General features: G+C 30.7%; 4 protein-coding genes across 4 annotated transcripts; 1 reads left to right on the plus strand and 3 right to left on the minus strand.

Moving 5' to 3' along the window:
• Positions 1–1,463: 1,463 nt before the first annotated feature.
• Positions 1,464–2,902, minus strand: LOC123294298 (gastrula zinc finger protein XlCGF71.1-like). The gene is made up of 3 exons (XM_044875432.1): positions 2,887–2,902; positions 2,094–2,269; positions 1,464–1,922 (listed from the first exon to the last, which is right to left on the minus strand). Exons 1-3 carry the CDS (start codon positions 2,900–2,902, stop codon positions 1,464–1,466), a joined length of 651 nt encoding a protein of 216 aa, XP_044731367.1.
• Positions 2,903–4,070: 1,168 nt separating this feature from the next.
• LOC123294318 (zinc finger protein 2 homolog) lies at positions 4,071–7,444 on the minus strand. The gene is made up of 5 exons (XM_044875466.1): positions 7,432–7,444; positions 7,008–7,366; positions 5,878–6,356; positions 5,410–5,721; positions 4,071–4,899 (listed from the first exon to the last, which is right to left on the minus strand). The coding sequence occupies exons 1-5, from the start codon at positions 7,442–7,444 to the stop codon at positions 4,071–4,073; spliced, it is 1,992 nt and encodes a 663-aa protein (XP_044731401.1).
• A 1,251-nt stretch (positions 7,445–8,695) lies between these two features.
• LOC123291737 (zinc finger protein 260-like) lies at positions 8,696–12,761 on the plus strand. Its single transcript, XM_044872135.1, has 4 exons — positions 8,696–9,472; positions 10,833–11,326; positions 11,417–11,578; positions 11,940–12,761. Exons 1-4 carry the CDS (start codon positions 8,728–8,730, stop codon positions 12,495–12,497), a joined length of 1,959 nt encoding a protein of 652 aa, XP_044728070.1. The 5' UTR covers positions 8,696–8,727; the 3' UTR covers positions 12,498–12,761.
• A 2,383-nt stretch (positions 12,762–15,144) lies between these two features.
• Positions 15,145–21,981, minus strand: LOC123292072 (importin-5). Its single transcript, XM_044872587.1, has 7 exons — positions 21,846–21,981; positions 19,735–20,302; positions 18,785–19,133; positions 18,431–18,662; positions 18,099–18,362; positions 16,183–17,889; positions 15,145–15,258 (listed from the first exon to the last, which is right to left on the minus strand). The coding sequence occupies exons 1-7, from the start codon at positions 21,924–21,926 to the stop codon at positions 15,169–15,171; spliced, it is 3,291 nt and encodes a 1,096-aa protein (XP_044728522.1). The 5' UTR covers positions 21,927–21,981; the 3' UTR covers positions 15,145–15,168.
• Between the last annotated feature and the right edge of the window lie 293 nt (positions 21,982–22,274).

The raw sequence follows: 22,274 nt of genomic DNA on the forward strand, positions 1-22,274 counted from the left end.
AACATAGTCTTAAAGTAGTATTATTGCACAATAAAAATAAATTAGCTTCGCTTCCAATGAGGTATTCTGTGCATATGGAATAAAACTAACCGTAATAATTTGGACATTACCCGAGGGAAAAAATCAAATATCAGGACCATCAATGGATGGTTTGTGGGGACTTCAAAATACTCACGATGTTTCTGGGTCAACAGGCAGGCTATACTAAATATGGGATAGTAGAGCCAGAAAACAGTACTGGACTAAAATTGATTGACCACCCCGAGAAACTTTACAGCCTGGGGAGAAAAATGTTATCATAATTATACTACTTTGGTGCCACCAGAAAAAGTTTTGTTGAAAATATCAAATTGGGGTCGATGAAACAATTTGTAAAATCACTGCAAAAGGATGGAGGCTGTTTTAAATATCTATTTACAAAATTCCCGAAACTGTCATAAGCAAAGTTGAAAGAGGGAGTTTTCACTAGCCCCGACATAAGAAGGCTTTTAACTGACACCATCTTTGTGGAAAGTATGATTGAGAAGGAAAAAGAAATTTGGGTATCGTTCAAGGATGTAGTGCCAAAGTTTTTGGGAAATACTAAGGATCCTGACTACAAAACCATTGTTCAACTATAGCAGCATACGAAGCTCAAGGCTGCAAGATAAGCCTGAAGGTCCATTTTTTACACTCCCACATAGAATATTTTCCTGAAAACTTGGGAGTTTACAGTGAAGAACAGGGGGAGCGGTTTCACCAGGATGTCCGCGATATCAAGAGACCGTACCAAGGAAAAGATGGGATGTCACTATGTTTGCAGGCTACTGTATAATTTTTAATAAACGAGTGCTTTATCTTTTTCAACGGAGGTTGTATCCAAAATCGTTTTACGTCATTTTTATTAAATGCCTTGTTTTACGAATATTTCTGGAAATTAATATCTGAAAACATGTAGGTAAGCTGGTTTTATGTTTGTTATTGAAATAAATACCACGATATTTGAAATAAAAGTGTATATTAAGAAATTTTATTTAAAAAACATACAACAGACTTATAGTTTGCCAAATATCGACATTTCGATTGCAATGCAATCATCGTCAGTAGCTAAATTTATTCACACATTACAAACATTTCTTACAAAGTTAAAAATAAACCTGTAAAACATTTTTATAAGTTGGATTAAAATTTGGTATCGTTTGTGAAATGGGTGTATCCAAGTTCGCTATAACTGACGAGAATCGTTTTATGGTTTTATTTTAAACAGTTTTATCAATTCAGAGTCAGGTATAGGACCTTTATCCTACTATAGGACCTAGTTCAGTCTTATTACCCGTTGGATTAAAATGCTTTCGCAAACATCGAAACTATTGTGAAACCTAATAAATTTTGTGTTTCGTACTCAAAAAACATGGTCTTCAATGAAAAATTTTTCGATTGGATGATTCTTGACATTGATTTTATATTCCTTTTTTTCATTCAAATTACGACTGTTTTACCAAATTAGGACGGTGAGTTCGTTTATGAGAATTCAAACTGCTACGCGCGCTAAATTTTTTATCACAAATATCACAAGAAAATGGTTTTTCTCTAGTATGAGTTCGTTTATGTTGAACTAAATGTTGAGACACGGAAAACCTTCTTTCACAAACATCACATGAGTACGGTTTTTCTCCAGTATGTGTTCGTTTATGTTTAATTAAATGAAAATTTTGATTGAATTTTTTATCACAAACATCGCATGAAAATGGTTTTTCGCCCGAATGCGTTCGTTTATGTTGTGTTAAATTGATTTGCTGAGAAAATTTTCTATCACAAATATCACATGTGAAAGGTTTTTCCCCAATATGAGTTCGTTCGTGATTGCTTAAATGATGACTTTGGGTAAATTTTTTATCACATAAATTACATGAAAATGGTTTTTCTTTGGGATGAGTTCGTCGTTTATGTTTGTCTAAGTATAGTTGTGAGGAATATCTTTTTTCACAAATAGTACAAGAGAATAGTTTTTCATCTGCATGAATCCGTTGATGGATAATTAGTAATTTACGTTGTGTAAATCCTTTATTACATGCACTACATAGAAAATGTTTTTCTGGAGTGTGAAATAGTTTATGCCTTGATAAATTTTGTTTTGAGGCAAACGTTCTGTCACAAGCCTCACATGGAAAACGTTTATTTCTAATATGAGTCGTTAAATTACTAGTAGAAGGTTCTAATATTTTTTCAATAATTTCTTCCTTGATAATTAATTCCGTATGTAAGCCTTGTTCAATTTTAATGGCTTCATCTTTAATTAAAATTGGATGATTTTCTTGAATTGCTTCATTTTCTTCTATTTCTTGTTTAATTAATAGTTCCGGATTAAATTGTTGCTCAACTTCAATATTTTCCTGTTTGATCGAAGATAAACTATTCAAATTAGATAATAAATAATTAGCCATTATTCGAATTGAAAGGTAGGTGTGTACTATTTTTAGTAGAATTAATTGTGAAAAGGCTTTTGAATCAATAAATTCATGAACCAATAAGCATATTTTATCTCAATAAGCCTAAAATCACGATATATCGACATTGGTATAGGGACTGTCGTCAGCTGCAAATGGTCGGTGCAAAATATTTTAAAGGAAAGGGGGTACAGTAAGTTTTTGGAAAAATTAATTTGGGGATCATAATTTTCATGACACAGAGATATGGCGATAAATTTCTAACTAAAATTACTCTCCAAACACATATAACCTACACATTCAACAAGTAATTTTTTCATCAAAATCAACAAAGATTAGTTGGAATTTTGATTTCCTGATTCTTAAATAGCCCTCTAAATAATATTAATTTGATATTTTTTTCCAATGAACAGAAACCACTTGCTGCAAGTGTCAGCGACCGATCGATTGTATCATTTACCTATTTGACAATTCATTAGGAGCCAATAAGGTAGTTTCCTGATATCGAATTTGCCAAATTACTCATAAAATTGTAAAAGTAGATTTAATAACATAACAAAATTTGAGAGTTAAATTAAAATTGATAAAAAAATGAAGAAGTTTAAACATTCAAAGATTGTTGTCTGTCTCTTTTTGGAAAAAAAGTTTTATATATACTGTGCAATGACGTCATTAGTCGATATTTTCCTTTTTGTTTGATTAGGAGTTTTAAACGTTCATATTTTGCGCATTTCTAAAGATTTTCCAAAACTAATGTCCGACTGAAACAGGATTTTTACCCGAAATCAACTTCATCCTAGGTATCGTTTGTTTTTCACGTCATTTAAGTGAAGAGAGATAGCCACTCTTAGATAGCCAGCCATACATACATATCATACACACATGATTGATATTCCCATATAATATATACTATACAATATTTGAACCTAATTTGCGCCCTCACGGGTAAACAGTGATGTTTTCGAAAAAATGTCTCAAACAAAAGTTGTTTATTATTTTATGAGGAACATGTCTTACATTTAAACTTTTGTTCTATCTCTAACGGTTTACAAGATGAGTCCTACGGATCCAAGACCCAATTGGCCTATGTTGCTCATTTACGAAGTAGACCTCACTTTTTACGACCTGAGCACGCTGTAAGACTTTCAACTTGATATCTTTTTTCGTTTTCGAGTTATCGTGATGACAGATGGACAGACAGATAGACGGACAACCGGATATAGACTAAATAAGTGATTTTATCAGTAGCATCGTAGCTCGTAAACGAATGAACCAATTTCGATTTTTGCAATGCCACACACAAAAAGACGCGTTAATTTCCTTGTAACTCTCTTCAAAATTGATTTTCCTGATACATAGCTAAGAATACTCCCGCTTAATTTTACCTTCAAACAAACCTAAAATTTTACCTCCTAAACATCCGTTTAGAAGCTATGATGCCACAGACAGATACACAGATTCGTGGAATTTATATAACACTCCTCTTTATTAGTCAAAATATGCAATTGTATAACTTTTATCTCAAGTTATACAATTACTTTTTTCGTTAAAACTGCAAGGGAATTCTGGAGATAAGGCAGAAAAAACATCCTTACAATCTTCCAGGATTATATAATAGTAGTCAAATTTATTTAAATAATTACATCAATTATTGTTTGCTAAAACATGATTTCTCTTCTCAATATGAATTCGTTTATGTGAAATTAATTGATTTCTTCTGGCAAATTGTTCTCCACAAACATCACATGAAAAATACTTCTCTTCTGTATGAATTCGTTTATGTTCGACTAAATGAGAAACTTGACGAAAACTTTTATCACAAATATCACACGGAAATGGTTTTTCTCCTGTATGAGTTCTCATATGTTGAATTAAATACTGACGTGCGGAAAATGATTTCTCACAAACATCACATGAAAATGGTTTTTCCCCTCTGTGATAAGCTCGCTTATGTCGTACCAAAGTATTTTGTCGACAAAATGTTTTATCACATTCATCACATCCAAAAATTTTTCCTTCTGTATGAATTACTTTATGTTTTATTAAAAATTCATATTCTCGAAATTTTTTATCACAAAAGTCACAAGAAAATGGTTTTAATTCATTATGAATCCCTTTATGTCGAAGCATACTTTGTTTATGTGTAAACTTCTTGTTACAAATATCACAGATAAATAGTTTTTCCTTTGAGTGAACTCGTTTATGCTCACTTAAATTTTGAAGTTGTGTAAATCTTTTATGACAAATATCACAGGAAAATGGTTTTTCCCCGGTATGTGTTCGTTTATGAATATTTAAATGTTGACTTTGGTTAAATTTCTTATCACATAAATCACAGGCATATGGTTTTTCGCCTGTATGAATTCGTTTATGAACAATTAAGTACTGTCGTTGCGATAATATTTTACCACAAATATTACAAGGAAATACTTGTTGATTTTCATCAACTAATTGTCGAGTTTCTTGAAAATTTCTATCAGAAATATTACAAAGAAAATGTTTTTCTTCTGTGTAAATTTGTTCACCAATTAATTGTTCTTCTTCATAATTATCATCTAAATTTTCACTTTTAATAATTTTTTGATCGCAAATTAGTTTATTTTCAAATTTATAATGATTTTCTTCAAATTTTCCATCCGATATATTACAAGATAATGATTTTTCTTCTGTATGGACAAGATAATCTTCATTTAAATTTTCACTTTTAATTTTTCCCCCATCAAAAGTTAAATTTTCAATCAAATATTGATTTCCATCAGAAGAAGAAAATTTTTCTTCCGTATAAATTCGATTTTCATCACCTAATTGTTCAATTTTGATGTTCATATTCAGATGTTCAAATAAATTTTGATTTTCTTGTAGTTTCCCATCAGAAATATCACAATTTCCCTCTTCAATTGGTTCACCATTAATATTTTTTTCATCATAAATTACTTGTTTCAATAAATTCTCGGTTTTTTGGAATTTTCCATGAGAAATATACGATTTTTCTCCCGTGTGATGAGTTCGTTTATGTCGAACTAAAACATTTTGTCGACTAAATGTTTTATCGCATTCATCACAAGCAAAACTTTTCCCCTCTGTATGAATTATTTTATGTTTAATTAAGAATTTATTTTCTCGAAATGTTTTCCCACAAACATCACCAGAATAGGGTTTTTCTTCGTTATGGGTACCTTTATGTCGTATCATACTTTGTTTAATTCCAAACTTTGTACCACAAATATCACAAGGAAAAAGTTTTTCTCCTGTGTGAACTCGTTTATGTTCCAGTAAATTTCGTCGTTGTGTAAATCTTTTATTACAAAAATCACAAGAAAATGGTTTTTCTCCGGTATGAATACGTTTATGGGTATTTAAATGTTGACTTTGTTTAAATTTTTTATTACAAAAATTACAAGAGTATGGTTTTTCTCCGGTATGAATTCGTTTATGTACAATTAAGTGTTGCCGTTGAGAAAATCTTTTATCACAAAAATCACAAATGAATGCTTTTTCTCCGATAAAGCTTTCATTTGTTAATTTAGATTCAATTGAATTGTTTTTCTCTTGAAATTCTTTCTGTTCATCTTCGATATGTTTTCGATCAAATAAATATTGATTTTCTTGTAATTTTCTATCAGAAGAAAATTTGTCTTCTGTATAAATTCGATTTTCATCAACTAATTGTTCAATTTTGAGATTCATATTCAGATGTTCAATTAAATTTTGATTTTCTTGTAGTTTTCCATCAGAAATATCACAATTTCCCTCTTCAATTGGTTCACCATTGATATTTCCCTCTTCAATTGGTTCACCATTGATATTTCCCTCTTCAATTGGTTCACCATTGATATTTCCCTCTTCAATTGGTTCACCATTGATATTTCCCTCTTCAATTGGTTCACCATTGATATTTCCCTCTTCAATTGGTTCACCATTAATATTTCCCTCTTCAATGTGTCCACCATTGATATTTTTTTCATCATAAATGACTTGTTTCAATAAATTCTCGGTTTTTTGGAATTTTCCATGAGAAATATACGATTTTTCTCGCGTGTGATGAGTTCGTTTATGTCGAACTAAAGTATTTTGTCGACTAAATTTTTTCTCACACTCATCACAACCAAAAAGTTTTCCCTTTGTATGAATGATTCTATGTTGCATTAAATATTCAATTTCACGGAATTTTTTATCACAAACATCACAAGAAAATGGTTTACCTTCTTTATGTCTACGTTTATGTTTGATCATACATCGTTTCGTCGTAAATGTTTGATAACAAATATCACATGAAAATGGTTTTTCCCCGGTATGAGTTCGTTTATGTTGAACTAAATATTGATTCAAACTAAATGTTTTATCACACAAATCACACGAAAATGGTTTTTCTTGTGTATGAGTTAGTTTATGTCGAAGCATACTTCGTTTATGTATGAATTTTTGTTCACAAACATCACAGGAAAATTTTTTCTCACCGATATGAACTCGTTTATGATCAGTTAAATGTGAATTTTGACTATATTTTTTCCCACAAATATCACATGAAAATTGTTTTTCTCCCGAATGTAATTTTTTATGTAGAACGAAATATGCGTAAACAGTAAATGTTTTTTCACAAATATCACATGAAAATGGTTCGTATCCGGTATGAATACGTTTGTGCCGAAGTAGACTTTGTTTGTGGGTAAATTTTTTATTGCAGATATCGCATACAAAAAGTTTCCCAGCTCCGATATCTTCATTTTTAACTACTCCTCTTCCAAGGAACTCTTGTTCATTTTTAATATTATCGTCATTAAATAACTTGCAATGTTGATGTTCCGTGGGAGAACTGTCGTCAAATATTTCTTCTTTAATAAATTCTGCATGAAATATTTGTTCGAACTTTTTGGTTTCATTTTGTTGATTTTCTTCCATTGAAGTATTTTCTTCTAATATTTCTTCTTTAACTTTTAATTCTGTAATTAAACTTTCGTTTTTTATGTCTTGACCATTAAATAATAAAATATTATTTTCTGAATACCTTGATATTCCATTGTAACACTTTTTTCTTAAAATTTTTAGCTTTGTTGTACACAAAACGTAAATCAAGATCAGAGGCATATCAGAGGAGAGAACAACAATTTATTGACACAACAATATTTTCTAGTGCCTGGTTAACATCAAGCAAGTTAAACGTTAAAGGTTCACTAAATTGAACTCTGCTCTTGCGCTTATGACATGATGAAAATGCCTAAATTCTTCGTTTATAAAAACCAAAATGAAATTCAAACTGAGAAAAAATCTGAGAAAAGATAAAAAAACTTAGATAATATTATGTTCACGCTAATCATCTACTCCAAATTATTTTAACGTGAGACTCACGCTAAACATACGATAGCGTCCGTATAACCTCACCCTTTTATTTAACCTAAAAATTACTAAAATCGAATATTTTGAAAGTATTCAAAATTTCAGACCTTTTCAATTTATAAAATTCATTTCTATTTTGTTTCGCGAATAATCTATTTTGTTTCCGTAACTTTATTGACTGGACATTTCAACTAAACCATTATTTTAGTAATTAATATCTTTTTAATTACTTAAAATTAATTAATAAAAGTACAAATTCAGTGAGGGCATTTAAAAATTTCTAAAACGGAAATTCAAATTTTTATACGGACGTGACATCAAAGTACGGGCTTGTCAAATTTGTTGACATACTGTATGATATTAATTACTTACATTTTATATGGTATTTCATTAAATTATATTATTCTACGGCTTTTTATTTGAAAACTTAATAATAACGAGTGTAAATTCTGTGTTGTAAACTCATTTTTTTTAAAGTGTAAATTATATATTGAACTACCACCAATTGACACGTACTTTACGTCATCAACAGAGAGCGCCAAAAAACTACGTTTAAATATCTCAAAATTATAATGTATTTTAAATATTTTTTTACACTTAATAACAGCATTTTTAAACAGTATTTATATTTTTTACTTTGTTATAACGGTGTAAATAATTAATTAAAAATATAAAAAAAAACACATGAATATTCTCTATAATGAAAGTGGACACAGTAGGGTACAAAAAGAACAAACTTATTATCTATAGTCGTAAATTGCGTCAAAATAGTAAAAAAGTTAAAGGAATTTATATTTAGATAAAAAAATTCACTTTAAAATGTATTTAACTTTGTAAATAAATAAAAAAAAATTCAATATAATTTTAAATAAATGTTTATCAATTTAAAAAAAAATTTATTACATTATAAAATCCAACCTCAAAAAGTTTCTTATTTTAAAATTTGAGTTCGCCAAACTTGGAAGCAATGAATGAAGAAAAATTCAATTGTATAATTTGTGATACAGATGTATCAATGGAGAATCGATATCCAATATTTGAATCATTTACACCGCATAGTGGCATACCATTAAAAGATTTTCTACATAAAGTAACACGAATTCGTATAAATGAGAATGAAAAGAATGCAAATAGTTGTTGCCTTTGTAAAAATTGTTTTATTCTATTAGAACAATTCGATTTCTCCGAAAATTATATATTAGAAATAAAAAAACAACTTTATAATCATTTAGAAATGAAATACGGCCGTGAATATGCCCAAGATGTACAATTTATTGAAGTTGCATGTCAAACGGAAAAATACTTACTGAATATTCAAGAAAATGTTGAAGATGATGATGAAGTCGAATCGGATATTAAACCAGATTTGGAGGAGGAAATTTATAAACCGTATGTGGATGAATTAACGGAAAAAGATCAATCAGAGGATGATGATGATGATAGTTTAACGTGTCGATTATGTAGTGAATATTTCCCGTCATCCGCTGATTTAAAGAAACATATTAAATCACATGAAAAATCATTTGAATGTAAATATTGTATGAATGGATATACAACAAAAAGTGGTCTTAGTGCACATATTCTAAAGAAACATAAAGGAAATGTTACAACAAATTCTATGTTTAAAGTGGAACCATCTGAATTGCTGGAATGTGATATTAAAGTTGAAAGTACAGAGAGTGAAGGGATTGAACGAAAAAATGAAAGTACAGGTAATTATAAGTTTTTAATCAGTACAGGGTATTCCACTCTTTTTTTGAAAAAGTACTTCAAAATGTTGATTTTGTTAATAAAAAGCCACCAAAAATTTATTTCGGAAAAATACACAAACTTTCTTGTCAAAAACTTAAATTTTGAAGTTTTTTTAAACTGTCAAAAACGCAGGCATCCAATTTGATGACGTAATATGTATGTATATGTACGTATATATTCATAGACATCTGATTATAATAAAAAATAAATACTTATTATCTTTGTATTATACCCAGCTGTCTACACTGACCTAATTGATGGTCTATGACTCATACCGATATGACATCACAGCAGAGCTTACCCGCGTTTTAGGTCACGTGATATACAGTTTAAAAATTACGATATTTAATTTTAATGACTCGAAATCAGAATATTTAAGATATATTTTTACATAAATTTTAACTTTTTTCAAATTTCATGATTTATTTTTGACTAACGATAATACCCTATTGAGTTTAGCTAAATACTCCAGTGAACGAGGAGAAAAAACAACGAAATCTCTTAATTTTGACCTATAGCACCAATTTCTATTTAAGATTTGTTTTCATTGGTTTGGAGATGGTAATTCCATCCCTTCTAGGGGGTAGAAAATATATGTTGAAAATAGAATCGTCAATACTTTCCGAGTTATTGTCGATTGAAATTCGGAGTATTTAACATAAAATAACTGAAAAGTTTGACGTTTTTTAAAAAAATATATCGCACACTTTCTAAAGTTCTATAAAAAACCTTGAAAATGAAAAAAGTTTCAAGTCATTTGATATAAAAATGGAAAAGGCCATAAATTGTATCTTTCATGTTTTATGAAATGTCAAATAATAAATCTATTTTAATTTAACAAAATGCATAATACAGCCCACAGAAATTCTCATCTTGATTTGAATAAGTTTTTAAATGTAAAAATTATGTCTGATAACCTTGATTGGCAGATGTCCATAAGTTGTCTCCGTCACCCTGATTCATGAAATGTCAAAAAAAATTAATTTTTTTTTATTTTTTATTTAAATATATCATTATAAATCATAGCTCATGTGTTTTTCTGATGTATGAGCTATATTATTGTACAGTTTCATTTAAATCAATTCGCTAGTTTTAGCGTGAAAGCGTAACAAACAAACAAACATCCTTACTTTCACATTTATATAATATATAGATAGGGATAACATTTTTTCGTAAACCTTATAATAAAAATTTTTCTATATGGAGTCAACTTAAGTAGACACGCTGTATATCAGTTAAAAAATCAAGATAGGCAAGATTATGCTTGCCAGCTATGTTTCTAATTTAAATATATAGTAATTCTTAGTATTCTCCGAACAGAATCATGTGATCAATTAGAAAACGATACCATCGAACCGACTACCGCGAGTAGCGATATAGAATATGCACCAATTAAACAACCGAACAATAATCGACGCCGTGGTCGTCCTCAAAAAGGACGAATTTCTAAAAATATTGTAAAACAAGAACAAAATAATCTTTCAAATGAAAATACAATCCACAACGATGACAAAATAATATCGGATGATGTGAAACAAGAAAAAGATTCGGATGATAGTAATTCAGATTTCGAGAACCGTTTAATAAATTCAATGAATTTACATGATGGATCATCGAATCAACAGTTTACTATGGGAACAAAACGTAGACGTGGCCGTCCCAAAAAGAATAGTGAAATGGAGCAGCGTGTTGATAGCATATTTGTACGCCCTTACATCTATCAATGTCCACAATGTCCGAAGAAATGGCGTACGAAATCCGAATTACGAATACATTTATGTTCCCATAGTGATGTTCGAGCACATGTTTGTGAGGTAAGTGAATTTTTCAATCCCAAGGAAGAAATGTCTGCCACATATGCTTTTTTTTGCTTGTATGTGATTCGTAAATTAATTTTTTTTCAGATATGTGGACAGGCCTATAAAAAACGTGCTGCATTAGATATCCATTTGGGTATGCACAATGGAATCAATCCGTATACTTGTAATGTATGTGGAAAAGTTTTTACACAAAAAGGTGCTCTTAATCGACATTTGCCAATTCATACTGGGGAAGCTAATTATCAGGTAATTAATACAATTCAAATATTAATAATTCGAACAAAAAATTGGTTTTACCAACTTAGTTTAGGATTTGGGCCGGTAAAAATTCTAAACCCTAAATTTCTGCCGCGTGATAATAACCCTCCTCCTAAACGACCGACGTCGTATTCATATTGAAGTACTCGATTCAAAGACAAAGTCAAAGAATGTACCGAGCTCAAAATATGCATGGATATCTGATTCGTCAGTGGAAATGCGTCTCATAAATAGGTTCATTTACAGGACTATATTGTTAGTTCAAAATTTATGTGAACAGATTCAATGGGAGGGGTTTTGACTCCCAAATTTGGTAATATATCATTTTAATGTTCTTTTATTTTTACAGTGTGATCTTTGCGGGAAACGTTTTATTCATCACACATCATTTAGTATGCACGCACTAACACATTCTGGCTTAAAAGCGTATAAATGTGAGATATGTGGATTAGGTTTAATGTCAACATCTCATTTAAAACGACATATGCGTGCACATTCTGGTGAAAAGAAATACGGTTGTTCACAATGTGGTAAACGTTTTGCTGAACGTTATAATCTAGCTGCACATGAACGATTACATTTCTCACCGGGGGAAAAACGAAAACGTACACATCCATGTCCGCTCTGTGGTGATACATTTCAACGACGACAAAAATTGGAAGAACATTTGGCTAGTAATCATAATAAAATAATTGATAACGATGAATCGCGAAAATGGACGGGAACGGTATTAAATAATAATGCGGCTAATTTAAATGCTGCTATTGCTGGTATTGCGAATAGTGTGCTTAGTAATGCTGTTGCACAAACATCTACGTGGCCTGTATTTACATCGTCAGATGTGGTCACATTTTCAGCGACTAATATTAAAACACAACCACCAGAAGAATCTTCAGAGACTGTTTGAAAAGTATTTTTACATTTTTATTTAAAAGTATTTTCTTTTTATTTACAAATGTGTAGTGCATGGTAGAACTAGACAAGGACTAGACTCTTATGCAGGTAGAAGTAGGATGGGGACATTCTCTCACTCTCTCGCACGGTACCCAGTCACCGCCATATTGTTTATTTGTTTACAGTTCAGGCGGTGAGTAGGTTTGGTATACATTTACAGGTCCTACCGAACAATGAAATGACAACGAAGCTAGCACGATTGTAAGTGTTAAGTTTTATAGCAAAAGAAAACCCCACATAATTATATATGAAAAAATTGCAAATTTGTTCTAGTTTAAGAATCTTTTTGTAGGCACTCAGCGCCAACACTATTACGTTCGAGCTGTCAAGTTGGTCAATGTTTTGTTTACATATTTGCAATGTCAAGTTGTCTCATAAAAAATTGAAAAAATCTGAGGCGGAAAACGTTCATTAATCATTAATTATTCGTTCATTGTAAGGAACTATTTTTCACACAAGGATTGTTCACATAAACGGATCCACGTTTGTTACATTTGAATCAGGAAGCGGGAACAAGCTAAGAGCGGGAACATACCTTGTCTAATTCTACCAAGGTGTAGTGTATTCGAGTTGAAATTTTTTTTCGAAGTGAATGAAAATTATCAAATAAGGCAATAATTTTTGTTTGAAGGAATTCTAACAATTGTTGTATATCGACATAAGGTCAAGGAAGATAAATATACAAAGTGCCTACGATGACCGGCCATTAGAAGTTTCTGGAGAACCAGACATAATAGAAATCTAAAAATTGGTATTCAACCATAACTGCTTGAGATATATCCGCCTAAAACTATTATACTCAGAACTATTGACTTAAGCGAGTTATGTAAAAATAAAAAGGGCATTCCACTTGAAATAAAGATTTTAGAGTCAACTTTCGGTACATAACCGGTAGTGTCACAAATCTATTTTAGGCGGATTTATCCCAAGTAGTTATGATGGAATACCAATTTTCAGATTTCTATTATGGCTAGTTCTCCAGAAACTTCTAATGGACGGTCACCGTGGGGGGCACCCTGTATTGAACCCGAATACACTCGAATAGAATTAATTTTTATGCCTTTTTGTATTGATTATATTGATTTAAAATAAAAAAATCATGTGTTTCTGATTTTGTTTGAAAAGTAAATTTTTGTATATAATTCATATTATCTATTAAGTTTCTCCCCAATCATGTTATTATTATTGATTATCAACACAAAATAGTTAATTTTATTATCAGTATTTTTTCCGTTTTTAAATATATTATTAATTATTTGTTAATGTATTCATTTGTTTTTAAAATACATTAATTCCAACTTTAAAACAAGCTTTTATTTTATTTTATTTCCTACACATCCACCAATAGAGAATAATCATGTATTTTTTTTATATTTTTAATTCATTTTTTACACTCAAAACGGTTTTCCTTAAAATGGAGTCACTTCCCCCGACTATTTTTGTAAGGATTTTGTGCCTTTACATTCAGTACGGTGATACTGAACCTATTTAAATAAAAAAATAACCCATGTAATTTAATGCAGAAAATAATTTTCTGTAGTCTGAAGTATTACCTGTTAATTTTCACAACTGCTAAAAACTAACGATTTATTCCGTTCAGTAAACTTTTCCCTGAAGATTGCACACGATATTTGGCAAAGACTTAAGGATTCTCTGATGATTTTTTTAGAAGGATATTTCGAGAGAAGGAAAGTTGCAAATCTTGTGAATACTTAACATGCTATAAAAAAAAAAACTATAAAAATAATATTATTGACAAAAATATTTATTTCAGAATATACATAGTTTCAAAAAGCTATCACATTTGCTGAAAAATGAATATTCAAATCTGTTTTTTCTTTTGAAATAATTATTTCTCGTATTTTAACTTTTAAGATTTAAAAAAAAAAATCAGATAATTTAATTTGCAAGCTTTTATATATATTTTTTTTAAATAAATATATAATAATAATATATATTATTTTTTGAAAATCTTCAAAAAAAATATATTCGGACATTAATTTAATTATTTTTAGCAATAAAAAAAAAAGAATAATAATATATATATATAGATTGTATTCTTTTAACTAAAATAATAAAAAATAAAAACTTGAGTTCGTTTTTTTCTCTCAATTATTTTTTTTTCAGTCTGCTAGCGCGGCTAGAAATTAATTTTATAACATTTTTTTAAAAAGAAATCGTATATATATACTACGATTATTTCTCCTCTTACTATTGTTGTGTTTTTTATCGTTCGGAAAAATTTTAATGACAAAATTTTGTACACGTTTTTTATTAGTAGTAGTTTAACTAATTAAAAAAAAATTTATAATTTTTCATAAATATGGATAACCAATTTTTCAAAAAAAATAAATATGTATATATTTATAATATCTATTGACTTATATGTTTATATTAAAAAATAATTTTTAAAACTATTTATTGTTTCTTGTGTAAATATTTAAACAATAAAAATTATGAATAATTTTTTAAAATATAAATATTAATTTTATAATTTTATTCATATTTTCCATATGTATAAATATTTGTTAAGTTTTTCGAATATTTTAATATATTCATATAAATTTTTTATTTAAATATATATATATATACATATTTAAATATATTTTAATAATATATATAACTTAACTTGTAGCACTCAGCGCTTCTAATAAGGCCTGTTGTTGTTCTGCATTCATTGTGGCTAAACATCCTTGGAACAGTTGTTCGTTTCTCTGTGTAATGAAAACAAAAAAAAATCAAAATTTAAAGCTCACTCAATAGCACAAATTAAAAAAAACTACGAATCAAATAAAAAAAGTTTGAAAACATTTTTTGCTTGTAAGCCAATGATTCCCAAAGTGGACCATATGGACCCCGCAAGGCGTCCACAATCATCTACAAGGAGTCAGAGGAAAAAAATTGGAGGGTCTGTGAGATGTAAACGGGGGTCCACGATCGCATCTAAGCAGGTTGCGACTTTCATTTTCACTTTCTATTAATGAAAAAACTCACGCAAAAAGATAGTTTTTTGTGCTTAATTTTAACCTGAAAACATAACGACCAACGACGACTATTTATCAACTAATTTGTTCATCAACAAATTAGTTGATAATTTGTCACAGATAAACTGCCAGGAAGATGACGTTTTAACTTACGTTCTAGATTTATATGTCCTCTATGCAGACTTTGAAATAAGGTTTGAGGATGTTATAAATATGGTAATACCACAATGAATAATCAAGGTACACCTTAGAAACGTGAGGTAGCAATTTTGGCTTCAAAAAGATATACCTGTAGCTTATCCCGCTTACAAAATGATCAACTTACAAATCTTTCCAAGAGTATCATTTATTCTTAAACATATCCTTTGTAGGAAAGTAATACCTCGATAATAAACAAGTTTTTACTCCAATTCGAGCTTGGCCGATTTTCGACTGGCTGTGACCAAAACCTTATTTGAACCTCCTCCTTTTTTGTTTGAAGTCGGTTAATAATTATAATTTCATCATTTGTAAATTGAAATTATTAGCGTGGATTTAAAAAAAAAAACTATTATTGACTGAGTTGGGTTTTGAACGCAGGTTAAAATTCATTCAGTTCAGTGCTTTTTTCCCACCCCAAAAGTGTTTAACGAGCCTAAAGAAGTTTTCACATACCTGAATATAACGAATAATATTACATATTCGTTTTGAAACATCTAATTTAGAATGGATTGCTTCTTTTTGAAAGGCTGTTGCAAATATTTTCAATAAATGTGGTATATTCGCATTATCTGGCCCTAATACAATTGTATTATTTTCTTCAATTAAATCACAGAGATATCCATAAACATGTGGTGCTTCATCTTCATCCTCAAACACTGGTAACCAACTTAACCAATGCGGTAATATATCATTCACATTTATCACACCACTATTATATTTTAATATTTTTGTTACCGCTGATATAGCATTCTCTGTTGGATTGATATTCTCCATTTTTTTACTTTCTGGATCATTGATTACTTTTATTAATATTGGTATTACTTCAATTAAATGTTGTGAGAAATGTTCACCACCATATTGTCCTAACACACCAAGACCATAGGCTGCAGCTTGTCGTACATCACCCGATTTATCTGTTGCATATGCAATCAATGGACGTAAAAAGATTGCTTCGTATTTAACACAAGCCGGGCCAGTGAATTCGATAACATCATCAAATATACATAGACCCCACTGATGATCCGACCATGGTCGTTCAGGTTCTAATAATTGTGCAAATAATGGACATATTTGATCAAAGAATGGTAGAAAATCTGTTTTATAGGTGGAGAAGAGTGAATGAACTATATCGGCAATTTTGGATAGGGTGTAAATATCTTGATTATCTTCGTCTTCCAATTGTTCTTCAACTACTTCGTCATAATCTTCGTCTAAACGTTTTTCATGTCTTTGAACATCCCGATCGAAGTGTTCTTTCATCAAACGATGAATAATACGTAGTAATTCATGCATGGAATCTTCATTCAAACATCCAGCACCGAGTGTTTCAATACATTTAGCTAACGAATGCATTAGTTCAAATTTCACTTCGGATTCTGGTTCGGTATCGATTGCTTTTAATAAGTCAGGACAGATAAAATTCCACATATTTGCTAAATATTGCGGACCTTTGATTTTTGCACAATCTAATAAATAGGGAAGTGATTCAGCCGCAGCAGTTCGGACACCATCATGGAAATAAAATTTCAACATAGGTACCATTAATCGAACAACATCTTCAGCGTAATCAGCAAATCCTTCTTTTAATTCACGCGCATAACATACTAACATTTCACAAGCGGATGCTTTATCTTCAAGTCCAGCTGTGCGCACTCCAAAGTTTTGTTGTTCTCCCAACGATACAAATTGCCAATCAACATCACCTTCGACACCTTCCATATCTTCGTTATCTAATAAAGCAACTTCGGGTTTCATTGATGCGGTACGCATTACTGGGCCCATTACTAGAGGTAAATATTGTTCGAATTGTTTGCCCAATATTTTACATATTCGTGCCCAAGCTGATATTAAGTAGCTAGTTTGAGGATCATCGTCAGCTAGTTCGCCTTCTGTATGTGTTTTTAATAGCATGTCCATAATTTCACCAGCATCACGCATAAATTTTTCTGAACCCACAGCTAGACCAATCAATGATATACATTCAATTGTTTTGCCACGTAACATTTTTAATTCCTCAGTGTTCGCATTTTGAATAATGTATTTCAAACATGGTATGAGGCGATCGTAATATGTTACGAACTCTTTCTCAGATGTGTCAGCCACTGATGCAATTGTTGTCACCACTTGTTCCAAAACAAGTTTTGTTCCTCGCTGTACAAGCTACAATAAAATCGAAACAAAAGTGTTAAAAGATATTTTTAACGCAATACAATACAAATCGGAACTGTCATTGAGGACTCCTGAGTAAAAACATTCATTGATGCAACCACAGAATATAGTTTTTAATGGAAAGAAATTTGTGATATTGTTCGAGACATGCTAGAATGGAGAGTAGCTGTAAAATTTGATTGAAAGAACTTTGAACTCACCTCATTAAATTTAGCAGTTAATATTGCTTCTAATTTTTGCATAATAGCATCCAAATAAGGTGTTAAAATATTTTTTGGACAATCCTCCGAAAAGTTAACTAGAGCAGCGCCAGCATGTGCCTGCACACGTGGATTTGCATTATCATCTAACACCATAAGAAGACCAGGAACAATTTTATCATGAAATTTCTTTTCAAATATTGGTGCAAAATCTGTGGACATTTGACCAATTGCATTACAAGCAGCATAACGGACTCGTGGATGCTGTAATAAATAACAAATAGACCATAAAAAAACTAATAAAATTTCTTTGAAATGTGATTAAGTCTTACAGGATCGCATAAAAATTTCAGAACAGCATCCATAATTTGACCTAACATTGCTTCCATTTGTTTGTGACATCCTTCTCCGATAGCACTTACAGCCATTAAAGCTGCATGTCTTTGCTTCCAATCATGATTTTGTAACATGGATGGAATAGCTGCCATTACTTGAGGTAATATTGTTTTTCCGCCTAAGCCACATGAAAGACGATCTAAAGCTGATTCGGCCGCAATGTTATTGCTAAAAAGGAAACAGATAAACAGATTAAAATAAAAAAGATTTCTGGTTGAGGCGCTAGATTCAATCAGTACTTTGATAATTCATCGTTATAAACGATTTTAAGTTAGTTTGTTTGTACTTACCTATCATTGTCATCTTCAACGAGTTCATCACTAACACTCCAATCGTCTTCGTCTTCCAAGTCGGTCATCATTTGTAATATTAATGGTATAAGTGCTTCAACATATTTATTACATACTTTACGGACCATTGCTGGTGCTGTTTCAGACATGGTGACCATAACTTCTAATGCCAATTGTCGCCAACTATCCATAATTTCAGTATTACTAAATACTTTCATACATATTTCAAAAACAATATGTAATTGTGGTCGTAAATATTTTGGTGTACATTCGGCCATGTCAATTAATACTTTTAATAAAGTATCATCATCTTGTTTTTCGATACTTTCAGTAAGTACTTGTATCATTCCTGAAATTCATTAAAACAATCTTTTGAACTCCCCTTGGATGATTCCAGCTATGGTCTTTAAAAATAGGTTAGTTAGGTGGTTAAATAGGTGGGACACACTTAGACCATAGGGTCCGTTGTGATACCGTTAATGGGTTGGCCCATCCTCGGCCACTACTCCATGAACCATTCGGAGCTGTTTAAGATTAGCAGGAGGGCTTTGACGTCGACTGACTTTAGGTCGGAGAGGTCGTCAAAGAGAGGCTGGCTCAAGTAAGCCCATCTCCTCATGACAAAAGCTGGGCAGTGACAGAGAAGATGAGACATTGTCTCCTCCTCTTCACCACTGTGACAGCTCCTGCAATAGTCGTAATACACTGCCAGGCCTAAGCGTTCAGCATGCTTGCCGCCCAGAAAGTGTCCTGTGATAGCCGCAACAACTTTGCGAACAGAGCTAGCTGCCATTTCTGGCAAGCTCGTCGGCTTCACAATTTCCTGGAAAGTCCCTGTGTCCCGGTACCCATACCAGGTCTACATTCATTCATTCCGCCAACTCATTTAAGGACATACGGCAGTCCTGTGCTACCTTAGTGCTAGGTTAGTTAAAAAAGGAGGTTATTACCTGGCAACAGATCCCCAAAATGTTTTAAAATTGGTGTTTCTTTTTCATGTAACAATATAAAGGCACCAGCTGCTCGTACCGCTTGAAATCGTACCTCATACGTTTGATTTGGCATTAATGATTGTTGTAACATTTGTTTGATCAAATCCAAATAGTTTGCTTGTTGATTACCAAACACACCCGGTACAACGGTAAACATACGTAATGCTGAATCTTTCATAGCTGGATTTGTTGAATTCGCACATTGAAATAAGAATAACAGGAATTCAGGCCATTGATTATTGCCATCATCATCAACTAAATTACGGGCCATTTCAGCAGCAACTTCACATACTTTACGACGCATTGCATCATTTTGTTCCTGTTGTACACAAATTAATACACGCTCTTTTAATTGTGCTTGAGCCTCTGGATTTAATTTTGTGTAGAAGTCACTGAAATCATTTGCAAATAAACGTCGTAATAATACGGCCGCCATTTGTCGTATTTCTTCTCCCATTTCCACATTTTGAATTGTTTCTAATAAGACTGTTACTTTTATTTCAATTGGTAAATTGTTATATGCTTCCTGAAAATTAACAACAAAACATTTTCATTGAGAAATATATACGAAGGAATTATAAATCTACACTAGAGGAAACATTTTGATGAAATCAGGAATTCAAGAGGAAAGATCTGATTAAATTTGCATTTTAAAGACTTTCCTTAAAAAAGCTCCAGGTAAAAAACAAAAATAAAAGCATTTTTTACATAGGTTACTTAGCCGTTGTCGGAGCTGGTGAGAAATTGACAGTTTTTATGAGATTATGATGTCTACTTTTAAAGCACCTTCAATCTCCATTATGAATGCTTCCATATCCTCTAATTCACGGGTTGGTCATGCATCTAATAGGGTCGAATTAGTATGGGTCTGGGTGTTTTTGGTCGTTAAGTTCATCCTGTGATTCACGAATTTACTTTGCAAAAAAACCGTAAGAAAATACGGTTTTAATTTTTAAAAAAACTGTTAATTTTTCACTTGCAACAAATTCGTAATTTACGTAAAAATACTTTAAATTGGTTTTTTTCCTAATGTTCTAGGAGCATTTTTAAGAAAAGTCGCTAAAATACAAAACCCTTTTCTGTTTGTAATGTTTTTAAATTGAAATTGCCCAGCGAAGCAGCGGAAAAATAACTGCTAATCAAATGGGCGAATAACTGCTAGTATCTTTATAAATTATTATAGCCTATATACTATTCTGATATATAAGCTATATTACAGTAAAGTTGCATTAAAATCCATTCAGTAGTTTTTCCGTGAAAGACTAACAAACATTCATACATTCTCACAAACTTTTGCATTTATAATAATTATATAGGGATTTTTATATAAGCTACATTACTGTAAAGTTGCATTAAAATCCATTTAGTAGTTTTTGCGACAAACTGTCGCATTGAAAATGCAATATTTATTAAAAAAAAAAAAAACACCTGTGGATCTGTTTAAAATACTAAAAATTTCCCAGAGCTTTAAGTTCACTATTTAAATTTTAATAAAAGATTATAAATATTAAGGGATAGATTTTATGTATTTTAATAAATATATTATTAATTTATATTTGATGTAATTGAATCATAATAGATTTTCATTTTCATTTGGGTCTTTGTTTTACAACGACGACCTTTATCCTTTATATACAGTAATTAAAAAAATTTTCCGAATCATGATTCATATGCCAAAGTGAATTTGACATTTTCTACAAACCACGAAATCGATACATGTCAGGGATCTTAGTTAAAAAGTACCGAAAAATTAGCTAAAAAATTACAATTTTTATAAAAACCATGTGGCGTAGTCATGATTTAGCGCCATTTTTAGCACTTCTCAAATTACAAATGTCATTCTTACAGGTAACAACAAATTGAAAAATCAACAAAATAATTACATTTTATGAAAATTATAATCGAAAATACTAGGGAAATATATAAATTTTTAACATTTATCGTAAATAAGAACCATGCGTTTATGACATACATTGTGTGACGGTACCTTTGATGATACTTTTGTGGGGAGTGTATTACATGGAAATCTTTGGTGAAACTTTTATCGAAACAAACGAAAATTTGCATACCTCAGCTTGTGATCGAATATCATTGTCAGTGGATAATAATGTGTTCAAAAGTTGACGGAACTGCTCCTGGTCCGCATCCATGGTCCGTGCACGATTATAAAAAGACTAAATTGTTACCACTACAAAACTAATACAACACGCATTTAGGTATTTTTGGTATTTTTTAGTAAATTTATAACAAAAATCTCTAAAAAATAAATATATGATAAAACGCGGTAAATTTAATATATATTGTTTGGGAATTTATTATATCAGAAATTTTAAATAAAATGAAATAATTATACTTTTAATATGGTATACTTTTTGATAAATAATTCACTTGCACTTTTTTTTATTTACTAACATAATTAATTGTCGTGTAATCCTATCTGATTTCATTTTGTTTTATTTATAATTCATTTCTATGAATTCATACCTATATTATTTGTG

Source organism: Chrysoperla carnea, chromosome 2 (genome assembly GCF_905475395.1).
Source record: "Chrysoperla carnea chromosome 2, inChrCarn1.1, whole genome shotgun sequence".
In the NCBI taxonomy this organism is placed as follows: Eukaryota; Metazoa; Arthropoda; class Insecta; order Neuroptera; family Chrysopidae; genus Chrysoperla; species Chrysoperla carnea.

Bases quoted from the DNA above. Each gene is read 5' to 3' on its own strand.
- LOC123292072 (XM_044872587.1), bottom strand. From the start codon at position 21,926: ATGGATGCGGACCAGGAGCAGTTCCGTCAACTTTTGAACACATTATTA. The intron at 19,134-19,734 runs GTAATAACCTCC...AATGAATTTCAG, and splicing joins TTTTGGGGATCTGTTGCCAG to GAATGATACAAGTACTTACT. The intron at 17,890-18,098 runs GTGAGTTCAAAG...ATTTTATTGTAG, and splicing joins TAACTGCTAAATTTAATGAG to CTTGTACAGCGAGGAACAAA.
- LOC123294318 (XM_044875466.1), bottom strand. The intron at 6,357-7,007 runs GTTTACGCATAT...CACATTGAAGAG, and splicing joins TTTGTGAAAAAACATTTACT to GGAAATATTAATGGTGAACC. The intron at 4,900-5,409 runs GTATATTTCTCA...TATTTCTGATAG, and splicing joins CATCACACGGGAGAAAAATC to AAATTTTCAAGAAACTCGAC.
- LOC123294298 (XM_044875432.1), bottom strand. The intron at 1,923-2,093 runs AAACTATTTCAC...GACAAACATAAA, and splicing joins AACAAAATTTATCAAGGCAT to CGACGAACTCATCCCAAAGA.
- LOC123291737 (XM_044872135.1), top strand. From the start codon at position 8,728: ATGAATGAAGAAAAATTCAATTGTATAATTTGTGATACAGATGTATCA. The intron at 11,327-11,416 runs GTAAGTGAATTT...ATTTTTTTTCAG, and splicing joins TTCGAGCACATGTTTGTGAG to ATATGTGGACAGGCCTATAA. The intron at 11,579-11,939 runs GTAATTAATACA...TTATTTTTACAG, and splicing joins CTGGGGAAGCTAATTATCAG to TGTGATCTTTGCGGGAAACG.